Source organism: Onychomys torridus, chromosome 8 (genome assembly GCF_903995425.1).
Source record: "Onychomys torridus chromosome 8, mOncTor1.1, whole genome shotgun sequence".
Taxonomy (NCBI): Eukaryota; Metazoa; Chordata; class Mammalia; order Rodentia; family Cricetidae; genus Onychomys; species Onychomys torridus.
Genome location: NC_050450.1, coordinates 93,623,518 through 93,636,135, shown reverse-complemented (window position 1 = coordinate 93,636,135; position 12,618 = coordinate 93,623,518). Strand labels below are relative to the sequence as shown.

The window sequence follows — 12,618 nt, the reverse complement described above, 5'->3', positions numbered from 1 at the left end:
CTAGGATTTGGTCATTATCTCAAAACTTTCTCTCTGGAACCCTAAAGATACTTTGCCCACAGACAGCAGGAAGAAGTATGGAAAAACTACAACCACATTCCACATAGGGTTGTGGGAGGCTTTTGGTTATTTGCTTGGCCATAGATGTTTGTCATCATTTAGGGGAACATAGAATACTGATACAAATTTAAAGTTATTTTTGTTATACTGTATATATGTTTCTACTCTTGTTTAAGGGACTTCTGTATATAAAAATTTAAGGTTATTTTTGTTACAACGTATTGTATGTCTGTTTCTAATTTTGTTTGAGGTAGTGTGCCTGTGCAGTTTATTAAAAAAATGTAAGTTAAAATTCTAGTTTTTGAAAGTTATTACTATGAACTATATATGAAAATCAAGAAACATAGGTTAGTAGTCATTTATAATAATCAAATTTGTAGATATGCTAGGTATGCTTTCCAGATTATATAGAGATATATTATAGTCTTCAAACCTTCCAAAGACCTACAGAAAGTGGCATTTAAAATATTTTGTTAACATAGGGTTTTTCATGAAAATGAGACGCATTTGCTCCTGGAAGCACACCAATTTACTTCAGAGATGATGGGCATTGAAGAAACTCCATTTATGGAGTTTGCTTTCACTGTGGCAAGGTTAGGCACTAGGCAAAAAAAAAAAAAAAAAAAAAACTTTTGCCTGAACTGCTTGACTGCATGCATGCTGTGCAAACAGGACATGCAAGACCCACAGGAAAGTGACTGCTGAACTTTGCCAAAATAAGGCTGGATGGTCCTTCAGAGTTCATAAAACCATAAAAATCAATAACAAACAAGTATTAGTTTGTGATATATTCTCACTACTATACATTCTTTTGCTGTCTATTTATCCCCTGGAATTTTGTCTGCCCTAATCTTTCAGATACCAATTAACTAATTAATTAACTTTTGGAGACTGGGTCTCAGTATGTAGCCTGAGCTGGCAGCAAACTCATAATGCTTCTGCCTCAGCTCTTTGAGTGCTGGAACTACATATTCTGATACTTGTTTGATTCCCTAAGATTAACAGGTTCCACTCATGCCTTGTTACTCTCAAATATTTACTGCTGATTCAACTCTAATGTTCAGGGTTCCTTTGAAGAACTTCATATAACTGATCTTACACACTTGCCCCTCCATTTGCCACAACTCTAAAAGAAATACTGAACAAATTAGTTCTATAATTTAGATTTTAGATAAGCAGACTTCTTATAAAAATATAGAGAAAAGCTATGAGGCAACAGTTGACAATTTTAGGATAGAAAACAGATGGTATAGATAAAAAATGAAAAGTAATTTATATATTATTAATCATATAGCAGCATCCAAAGAAATAAATACAGCCATCCCCCCAATTTTTAAATTTAGGGAGAGGAAAGGGATGCTAGGGATTGAACCAAGAGCATCATGCTAATTTTCCACTGAGCTACATCATGCCCAGCTCTGATAAAAGATGTGTCCAAAAAGGGGTGTATACAGAGACAGGAAGGAAGGAATCAAAGACAGAGTACAAAAACCCTCTAGTTATATTGTCGAGCAAGGACAAAGCCCCAACTGAGAAGAACTGTTTTAAGATAGCAAAAAGAAGACTGTGGAGGTATTCAAACAAACAAACAAACAAACCATGAATAAGGGATTAACCCATTGCATAAGAAAGATAATGATGTAGTAATTCATCTGTAAACCTGCATTTACAATTCATCTTTTATGAGCTAAACTGCCACTATTACCTTCTTGATATACATATTATCTTGCTTGATCCATAAAATACTTTGTAAGACAAAAATAACAATAATAAGTACAAAGATGAAAAAATACTGAGAGTAAAAAGGTTCACATAGATAAGTAGCAGATCCAGTCAGATATGCACCCCAAGAATATCTGATTCCAAAGTTTTTCCATGACAAACATTCTGCTTCAAGCAACAGAAAATTACAACTCTTGTACAAAGTTGACAGACTACAAATTGAGACCCTTATGTCAATTTTAACAGCAAGATGAAGAATCATTTTTTATTACTTGATACACAATATCACAAAAGACTGTCCAAACCACAGCCTTACACAAAGATCATCACAACCACACCCCATCGCCCTTCACCCACTCAGCATTAACTACTCAGCGGTGGACTGGTACCATTTCTTTTACTGATCCTTGTGGCCATGGATCATTGTTTCAAAATTACCAATGCAATTTTTCTCACTTCTGTCTTTAAAGCTTCTCTTTCTCTGAAGCACTTACACTAAACTCAGTTTACCACAGCATGCATGTTCCCATTGCAATGCTATTTTCCCCCAGATGAATATAATCTTCAGAGGCTCTTACTCTGATAATGGCTATAGTTTAAGGTGCTCCATCCAAAATTCAGATATCGAAGCTTAAGGCCAATGTGATAGTATTATGAGGTAGTAGGTTCTTTATGTAGTGATTTAGGCATGAGGATTCCTTCTTTTACAGTGTGGGATTAGATTTTTTATAAAAGAGTTTTCACACAACATCCTGGTTTTTTTCCCTCTCATCATCACCATATGAAGACATGAGGACGCCTTCCTTCCAGAGAATGTAGCAACCAGATACCTAGTCTTGAAAGCAGACAGCAACTTTCCCCATACAACTAAACCTGCCAGTACCGTGACCTTGAACTTTTGGGCTGTGAAAAACTAAATTTCTGTTCTTTATAAATTACTCAGGCTTGTTTCATTATGGCAGCACAAACAGAAGAAGACAACCTTTATTTTACCTTAATGTTCTTCACTAAGGAAAATAATGTTTAAATTAAAAAGGATAGAATAAATATCATAAAGAGGTCACAGAAGTACAAGTTATGAAGGAGTTTAAAAATATATCATCAAAATCTAGTCCCATACAATTTACATTAGAGAATTCTAAAAGAATATGAAGAAATGAACATGTAATTACTAACAGTAGTTTGATAAAACCATACAAAAAATTCAGAGAGCTATAGCTCCAAAGGATGTTAAAATATGGATGTACAAAGTCTTTACAAAAGAAAAAATGCTCACTATGAGTTAATATGGGGTTAGAAGAAAATGTAATTCTAAAATATTCCAAAGTGATCTCTCTTGTGCTTTTTTCTAAAATTAAAAAAAAAAAAAAATTGACAGGATCTTTCAATGCAGCCAAGGCTGGGATTGAAATCACAACCCTCCTACCTCAGCTACCTCCAAGTGCTGGGATCCCAGGCCACATCACCAGTCCGGATTCATGTCCATATTGGTACCACTAAGCAACATAGCTTTAGCATCCTCTTAATATTAAGCAGGCTTTAAACAAAATCTCTAAAGCTAGAGAAAATCATGAGGAATACTTTCAGAATCTAAAAAGTGTTGATAGCAGGAAAAAGCTAATTTGTACCATATTATTCTAAAAGATAGAACTAGTGCTAATGGATTACTATAACTAAGAAATATATTTCATCCATGGAAATCAGAGCAGGAATGACAACTATTCAAGAAACAAACAGGCTCTGCTACAAAAGAGAAAGTGTTTAGACAGAGGTTGCTGCTACCCACTTAGACTGCTCTGAAGACTGAATTTCCTCACATATAAAGTACTGGGCGCTGTCTGGAACACAGTAATAGCTCAATTAACATTATATATAATTATCCTAACTAACTCTATCATTAGTACTTGAAGGTTAAGGTTTAGTTAGTTAAAGGTTTACCTGCAGTGGGTGGTATTGTGTTCCCCAAAATATTGTGCACCCTAATAAATTTATCTGGGGTCAGAGAACAGACAGCCACTAGATACAGAGCCAAAAATGGTGGCTAGAAAATGGGTCAGAGCAAGCCATAGCGGTAGGATTGGGAATTTAGCTCAGTGGTAGAGTGCTTGCCTAGCAAGCACAAGGCCCTGGGTTTGATCCTCAGCTTAAAAAAAAAAAAAAAGCTGGGCAGTGGTAGTGCACACCTTTAATCCCAGCACTTGGGAGGCAGAGGCAGGCGGATCTCTGTGAGTTCAATGCCTTTAATGCCAGAAAGCAAGCCTTTACTCCCAGGGAGTGACAGCAGAAAGAGAAAGATATATAAAATGTGAAGACCAGAAACTACCAGCATTTGGCTGGTTAAGCTTTTAGGCTTCTAGCAGCAGTTCAGCTGAGACCCATTCTGGATAAGGACTCAGAGGCTTTCCAGCCTGAGGAAACAGGATTCACCTGAGGAACTAGCAAGGTGAAGTAGCTGTGGCTTGTTCTGTCTCTCTGATCTTCCAGCATTCACCCCAATAAATGGTCTCAGGTTTGATTTATTAATAAGACCTTCTAAAGATTCCTGCTACACTGCAGCATCAGTTGGGTCTGATGATTGCAGGCATAGTTAATTCTGTAGTTATTAGGCTGGTTGTTATAAGTTTTCTTGTGTCAATTTTATATCATGTTTTCTTCCATTTTTTTGATGCTGTGCTCTAAAACTGTACACTATATTCTCATTATTATTAGTGGCTAATTCATTTCTTGTCTTTTAATGTTGCCTGTTATTTATCTCCTTTCCTGCTTTCATTTTTCAGTATGAATTACCATTCCTCTTAAAGATTCTACTTTCAGCCAGGCAGTGGTGGCGCACGCCTTTACTCCCAGCACTCAGGAGGCAGAGGCAGGCAGATCTCTGTGAGTTTGAGGCCAGCCTGGGCTACAGAGTGAGTTCCAGGAAAGACGCAAAGCTACAAAGAGAAACCCTGTCTCGAAAAACAAAACAAAAACAAACAAAACAAAACAAAAATCTACTTTCTCAGTCTTTTCCAAGAAGTGGGACCTTTAGTAACATTTGATTAAATTTAGTCACTTCAGCTTTCTAGTTTGTCTATTTTTTTTCTATTTACTCCTCCATATTTTATCTCCTTATGTTAAATTCTTAGCTAATTTACTTTAATGACTTCCCTTTTGCTAATAACATGCTAGAACAAAGCCCTATACTTAATGTTTAACTGCATTATTCAAATCGCTCATATTCATTATGCACTGAGTTATTAATTCTGAGGTGCGAAATCTATATTAAATATAAATTCATCAATTTTCCTTTTTATTGTTAACAATGTCTGCCATATGTACAGTGCTTTTTTAAAACACCTTACAGAATTATAATTCACATACCATAAAATTTACTCTTTCTCCACTTAAAATAGGCTTTGTATATTCACAGACTTGTGAATCTATCACCATAATCTATGCTTGGAACATTTTCATTACCCAGAAAATAACTTATACTCTTAGCACTAACTTCACATATTCATCCCTTTTGTACTAAGAAATCACTAACTGTTATGTTCAGTCTCTATCATGACATTTCATAAACTAGAATTTCACAAATAATTATATGACCTTTTGTGACTGGCTTATTTTATTTAGAATGAATTTACAAGGTTCATCCATGCTGCAGCATGGAAAAGTAAATAATTTATTTTTATTGTCAAACAATATGGCTGTAACACATTCTCTTCCATTTATCAGCTAATGAACATCCAAGCTGTTAGCCTATGATGATCATACACCTCTTACCCATTTGGTTCTGTTTGCTTTAATAATGCTGACTCATGAAAACTGAAATTATTTTTATTGAGGGAAGTAAATAATTCCCAAAAATAATCTCTGCAGGACCAAAAATAGTTTCTGCTCGCTGTTTTTATCACTGAATTAACCTTGGGACTTATAGCAGGTGGGTCTTCATAGTTCAAATATATGAAAACTTTTCATATATTTATTTTTATATTACAAAAAACAAAAATAGGAACATAACAGTCATTAAAGATGAAGCTTGGACTACCATGTACGCCTATTACATTTTTAAATCCACTATGCTGGACTCATGCCTTTAATCTAAGCAATAGAAGTAACAGCAGGAGAATCTGGAGTTTAAAGCCAGCCTTGGCTATATAGTAAGTTTGAGCTTAGCTTGGGTTAGATGTCTCTGCCCTCTCCCCTACAAAAGGAATGAATAAGGCACCTAGAATGCCAATGTATTTTCTAAAATTCAAAATATATACTCATATGCTATAGTATGTTATGTCTAGTAAGTCAGACTATATAGATGAATAACACATTCTAGACCTTTTGTATTTTCAAATTAGGTCTTTAATAATTTTCTTAGAAGGCCTATGAGACAAAGCTACATTTCCTTATTTATTTATCCTTAGTTTTAAGAGAAAACTGTCATTTGGTCAGTATTTAGTATATGCTAGGAGGTATGGCTAATAAATCATATTTAATTTTCACATCAATCCTAATAAAATTCATGCTCATACATCTTGAATTGTTCCCCAAAACTGTAAGATAAGGATAAACGGTTGATGAACATGTTAGATCATGTAGACTAATTTAATGTATAGACCTTTTTTAATGTCAAAAGAGCTTTAAGGTGATTCTTATAGAGTGTTTGTAAGCTAAATAAATGTTTCGATTTGATCTATGACAAAAACACTACTTTGTCTATAGCCAGTATTTCAACCTTATCATAATCAGATAATTTATTATGAGTTACCATCTACAATGCCTAATCTATTTGGTGGGAGTATCTGAAGATTAAACATCAAGAAAGTGGAAGGGGGGGGGGCTAGGGATTTAGCTCAGTGGTAGAGCGCTTGCCTAGCAAGCATAAGGCCCTGGGTTTGATCCTCAGCTCTAGAGAAAAAATAAAAAAATAAAAAAAAGAAAGAAAGTGGAAGGGCTTTCAAAGTTATGTGAAAGTCACCTTCTAAAACTCAGAAAGCCCATTTAATATAGGTGATAGAAACTCAAGTCTCAAGTTTCTTAGATATTTTGACAGTTGTGGCTAGCATTTTCCTACCTATTCTAGGTTAGATACCAACTTATAAAGTTTATAGGTACTTGTCTATTTCTTACTGTTCTATGAAGTATATAATGTTATTTCTTACTGTTCTATGAAGTATATAATGTTATTACCCTTATTTTTACAAACAAAGAAAATGACAAACAGATTTTTTTAATGAACTTGAGCAAGATTACACAGCAAATTTGTTATACCACCTCATGGAGTTTTCAATTTCAATTTTGCCACAGGGTAAAAATTACAAACATTAAAAATAACATGAACTAAACTTACGTCATCACTCTCCCACTTTTTAGTAGTTATATGTCTCTACCATAACCAAATGCTCGTCTTTACATTTGTGTGTGTACATATCAATTTATAACACACACGGATCCATATTATTGACAGTTAAATTTTCATTTTATATGTAAATACTATATATACATGTATATAAATATAAATTTCCAAACTCATTCAAGTTTATTTGTAAAATTCAGAACAAAGTTGTTTGTATTGATGTTTACACACACAAACATAGGTAAATGGCATAAACTAAATAGCAATGAATCAATGAACTCTTTAATATTTCTAGATTAAGAAATATCAAGTCTTAGTGATACAGTTAAGAAATCTTAGAAAGAGCAATAACTAAGAACCTGGCACTAATTAGGGCCAACAATGTGTCTCTGCACTCTTCCACATCTCTCCCATTACACAGCAATACATAACTAACTAACCAACTGAACAATGGCTCCTATTCAAACTTAGGCCTTCTAGTTTTCATTTACTGCTTAAACCATTTGACTGCATCTTCTGTCATTATAAACAAAAACAAAAAAGTAAATGAGATACAAATACCAAAGGGCAAGTATTCAACTTATCTAATGCTCAATTTTCTCATTGGTAAAAGATCACTTCCTAGCTGTATTATTTTTTGCAAATTTTCAATTTAGCAAGCATTTACCTCTTTTATCTCTCTGACTTAGTTAACTTATTTGTAAAATGAAGGTATATGTAAAACTCTATTAGTGAAGCATATACCACATAGAAGACCTTCAAGTGAATATTTCTAGCACTTTTCCATTATTCAATAAAAATATGATTTCAAAACATATACAGTTTGTTTGTTGATTGAGTGGATCTCCTAATGTAATCCAAACTGGCCTGGAACTGACTGTACAACCAAGCCTGGCCAATAGCTTGTGATACTGTCTCAACTTCCTTAGTGCTAGGATTATGTACATAATTCAATACACTGTATTTTTGAGGAACTGTTTTGTTAAAGTTCCAACTGGCATCTAATACTAAAAGCAATTTTCAAAATATTCTCACCAAACTTAAAATAATCTTGTTTCAGTAATGACAGCTAACACTGAGTACCTAAGATTTACCAAACATGGTTTTAGGTTAGTGAAATCTGTGTATTACCATAAGACCCAACAACCCACTGTATAGAAGAATACAAGGATGGAATGACTAAATCAGACTTAAGCAGTCTTACCACTGAGCCTATGTCTCAACTGCCTTTGCTGTATTTATGTTTGTATTAAATAAAGCAATGCATCTATACATTTAAAAATTACTTTCAGGCTCTAAGTTAGTTGTGTCTTTTTTTGTTGTTGTTTTGTTTTGTTTTACAGATATCCCTAGACATTTGTCAGCCAATCAGGGTCTGAACCCTGGAAATCCCCTCATCCCAACCTCTGCTATGATAAAAATCCTACCCTGCCTGGGCTCAGGGCTCTCTGCTCTCACCGCTGTGTGGGACAGAGAGACCAAGCTCAGAACTTGAAAATAATAAAGGCTCTTTGATTTTACATGTGGGATTCGGTCTCCATGATGGTCTTTTGGGGATCCCTGCAATCTGGACATAACAACTAATGTAACTGAGCACCATACTCTGGGAACCTAAAGTAGAGACTTGGTCAGTGTCCCTCATCCTGGCCAGTATTTAATAAAGCTTGCTTCAAATTTGACCAAAAATTGTGGTAGTAGCATTAACAATAATAACCTTTGCAACATACTCTTTTTCTTTTCTTTTCTTCCCCCCCCCCCCCCCCCCCGAGACAGGGTTTCTCTGTGTAGCTTTGAAGCCTGTCCTGGAATTCACTCTGTAGCCCAGGCTGGCCTCGAACTCACAGAGATCCGCCTGCCTCTGCCTCCCAAGTGCTGGGATTAAAGGCTTGCGCCACCACCACCGGCCTTATTTTTATCTTTTAAAGTTACCTTTTGTTATTATTACTCTTTACAAAAAGTCAAAATATCTGAAAAATGGAATTCTTTCTGCAAACAAGTCTTCACATACATCTGTGCTAAAGGACTAACATAAAAATATGTTGAGTACAAAAGCTGCCTGAAAACAATGACATGAAAAGGTTACTCCTCTGTAGTATCTTACAATGACTACAAAAGTACTTATCTTGTTTGAATTGAGGACTATTTAAAAATCAGGAAAACATGTATAAGGTTAATGAAGAGGGTTAGTGAGATGGCTCGGTGGGTAAAGGATCTTGCTGCCAAGCCTGACGACCTGAGTTCAATCCCTGGGACTCATATAGTACATAGAAAGAACCCACTCCTGCAAGGTTAATGAACACAGATTATTCTAGTCCCTCACACTCTATTTTCTCTCTACATGCTTGCCAGTAAGATCCAATAAAACACTGAAGTGGATCTTATTATGCCCCATTCCATCTCTGCTTATAATCATACAAAGTAGACTCTTTACCATGGCTAAAATTTCCAACTCCTACCTGTCTCTTGAATTCTCCTCTGACATACTCTGTTAAACCAAATTTGAGCTCTTTATGTCAAGATCATTTCTGTCTTAGGATTTTTCATACTGTTTCCTTTGCCTAGATGGCTCAGACTCCAGATCTTTCCATAGCTCTTCCCCTAAATCCTGCTCCTTCCCTTTCTTACTCTTACATTATTCCATAGAAAGAAACTCCATTTCTACCCCAATTTCTCTGCACCCCATTCCCTATTTCATACTTTCATAGTGCTTGTTACTATCTAAAATTATTTTATTTATTAGTTATCTCCCTTTACCCCTTAAATAGGGTCTATGTGGTCTTGGCTGTCTTGGAATTGTGCAAGCCAGGCTGGCCTCGAATGCACAAATATCTGCCTGCTGGGATTAAAGGCTTGTAATACCATGCCCAGTGGTTATGTATTTCTTATCAATCTCCCTCACAACAGAAATATAAAAACCTTAAAGCAAGACCTTGTCTTTTTCACTGCTATGCTTTATCTACAGTAGTACTTAGCATTTAGTTATGAATAAATATCTACTCAATGACTGAGCCTTATGTGTATATACTGAAAACAGGAAACCAAATGTTAGAAAGCCATAAAAGGAATAAAATAGGCTAAATGTTTAATAGGCAATATACATATAAGTAATACTTGGAAGTTTAAATGCATAGAAATAGACAAATTAGTTAATTTTAGCCCCAATGGCTTCATTATTTTTGTACCCTTTGGTTCGTACTTCTAGAGGGTATTTCTTTATTGTCTAGATTTTTCTTTTAACTTTCCTTTTATTTACTTATAACAAGACATAATTGGGAAAAGGGTAACTGATAAGCAATCTACTGACTAAGGATTTATTTTAAGTTTGGAAATAATTTCACTTATTTTGTGTTAAATAGAAAAGTTTATCATCTGCCTTGGGGGAATAACGGCCAAAGAAACATTTTTACAGAATCTTCTTTTAGTAGACATATTTCCTTCATTCAGAAGTTTTAAAATTCACTCTCAATCTTTAATTCTTAGGTTTTGAATTTACTTACTTCAGTAAGTAAAACTTTATGAGAAGTTCTGTATACTTTAAACACTGTGAAATTAAAATTCCATGGTTCATACATGTTATTAATCAACTATACCCCAATCTGCTGTGCCATGACATCACCTCTGAGGTAGTGTTACTATGTTATTAAATGTATTTATCTTTTAACAAATATAGCTTATTTAGATTAACATTGAAACTGATGTAAGCAAATCAGGTAGGTACCACAAAACCCCATGCAATCCACATTATTTCATAGAAACACAAACTTGTTGCACTTGTTCCAAGAGGTGTGGAAAAATGAAACACAACACACAGCAGCTATCAGATGTTACATTTTGTGTTTTTAGTAATGACACCTTTTACTACAAGAAGGAAGGGTTTCTAAGTAATCAAAGTTTATTCTTGTCACACCACGTTAAAGTTGATTATTCAGGCTACTATGTTATTTAGGTATTTAACCATTTTTTTTGTTTATTTGTTTAGGTTTTAGGTTTGTTTGCTTGTTTGTTTGTTTGTTTGTTTGTTTGATACAGGGTGTCTCTGTGTGTAGCCTTGGCAGTCCTGGAAATTATTTCATAGACCAGGCTGGCCTCGAACTCACAGAGATTCACTGCCTCTGCCTCCCAAATGCTAGGATTAAAGGCATGAGCCACCATTACCCACCCCTATTTTACCAATTTTTATCTACTGATATGAGTCAATACTTTGACTCACTCAAGTTACTTGAAAATGCCTAAAATACAATAAGCAATGTAAAGAGATCAAACTTAAATTTTATGAAACTACAAAATAATGAAATGTTGTATTTTGGTGAAAATTATAAACATTAAGTGCTTCATTCTATTTAGAAGAGTCAAAAAGTCCCATTTTATCCTCTTCCTCTTATTTTTTTGAACTGTCATGACAACCAAATCTCCCTACCACCTAGCTCAAAACCAGTCATAGAGGAAACAATCAACATACCCTTAATTTTATGCCTTTATGCACTCAGAATCCATCAATACCAGTAAACTGACAACTATCAAGAGTATGCTACCTATAATGGCATAATGAAATTCATCATTTTGTACAATTAAAATATAATAATAAAAATGTTTGGTTTTGGTTTAAGAATATCCTGATAATGTCAGATGAACCTAACAATGTGGCCCAGGCTTACATATTTTCACATGGAAATAGTCTTCATTTATATCTTACAATTTCTGCCCTGAAAATGTTGAGGATAAAAGTCCATTTAATAAAGACCAAGTTCCAAACCTAGCATAACTGAATGAACAATACAAATCATGAGCTATACTGAAAGTCAATGGAATTGCAATTTACGAATCACAATAAATATCCCAAGAAGTTGTAAATGTTCTATGGGAAAAAAATCTAAGTCATCTTTGAACCCTAGAGATGAGATCTACAAATAATGATTTCAAATAAGACTATGGCTAATGTCTACGCATTTGTTGAAATGTCACGCACTACTACAATTAAAATTACATTGTCTCCATCTGTTAATATGACAGGAACAAGCTGATAATCAAAGTCAGAACAACAGTGTATTCTGGCAAAACTAAGAACGTCCTAAAAACCTAGAAAAATATGTCCACAACAGATGGGTCACTTAGAAATGTCTGTCAAACTGAGGACTGTTCTAATTCTCTAAATGAAAATCAGTAGGAGCTCCACTTTCTAAGAGTCTTATGACACTAGGAAAACCAAATGGGAGGAAATCTGAAGATGAACATACACACATCTGATGTGATCTAAAGTGTCATACTGTCAGGTTTCCTGTCAAACATACTACATTCAGGTAAATTCCTTACCAGTTAACTTCTTCACAGGTTGTAGCCGAACACTGATAGACTGATGTGTGAGTAAGGGGGAGGATGGAAGAGAGCGAGACATGCCCTCCATAATCCGAATGTGCTGCATACCTTCACTCACTGGAAGTGGTGGAACAGCGTAGTCTGGCTCAAAAGCACAATCGCTTTCTGTGGGGAGGCCACCTGTTAACAGG

General features: G+C 34.9%; 1 protein-coding gene across 10 annotated transcripts in view; it reads right to left on the bottom strand.

The window, feature by feature from the left end:
• Tanc2 (tetratricopeptide repeat, ankyrin repeat and coiled-coil containing 2) overlaps window positions 1-12,618 on the bottom strand; it is a 332,046-nt gene that overhangs the window by 198,551 nt on the left and 120,877 nt on the right. For 7 of the 10 annotated variants that reach the window (XM_036197446.1, XM_036197448.1, XM_036197449.1 and 4 more), the window contains one exon: window positions 12,425-12,607. In XM_036197446.1, coding sequence (XP_036053339.1) covers window positions 12,425-12,607 — 183 coding nt within the window. The remainder of the gene's footprint in view (window positions 1-12,424; window positions 12,608-12,618) is intronic. The other 3 variants (XM_036197452.1, XM_036197455.1, XM_036197456.1) reach the window with 1 other exon arrangement.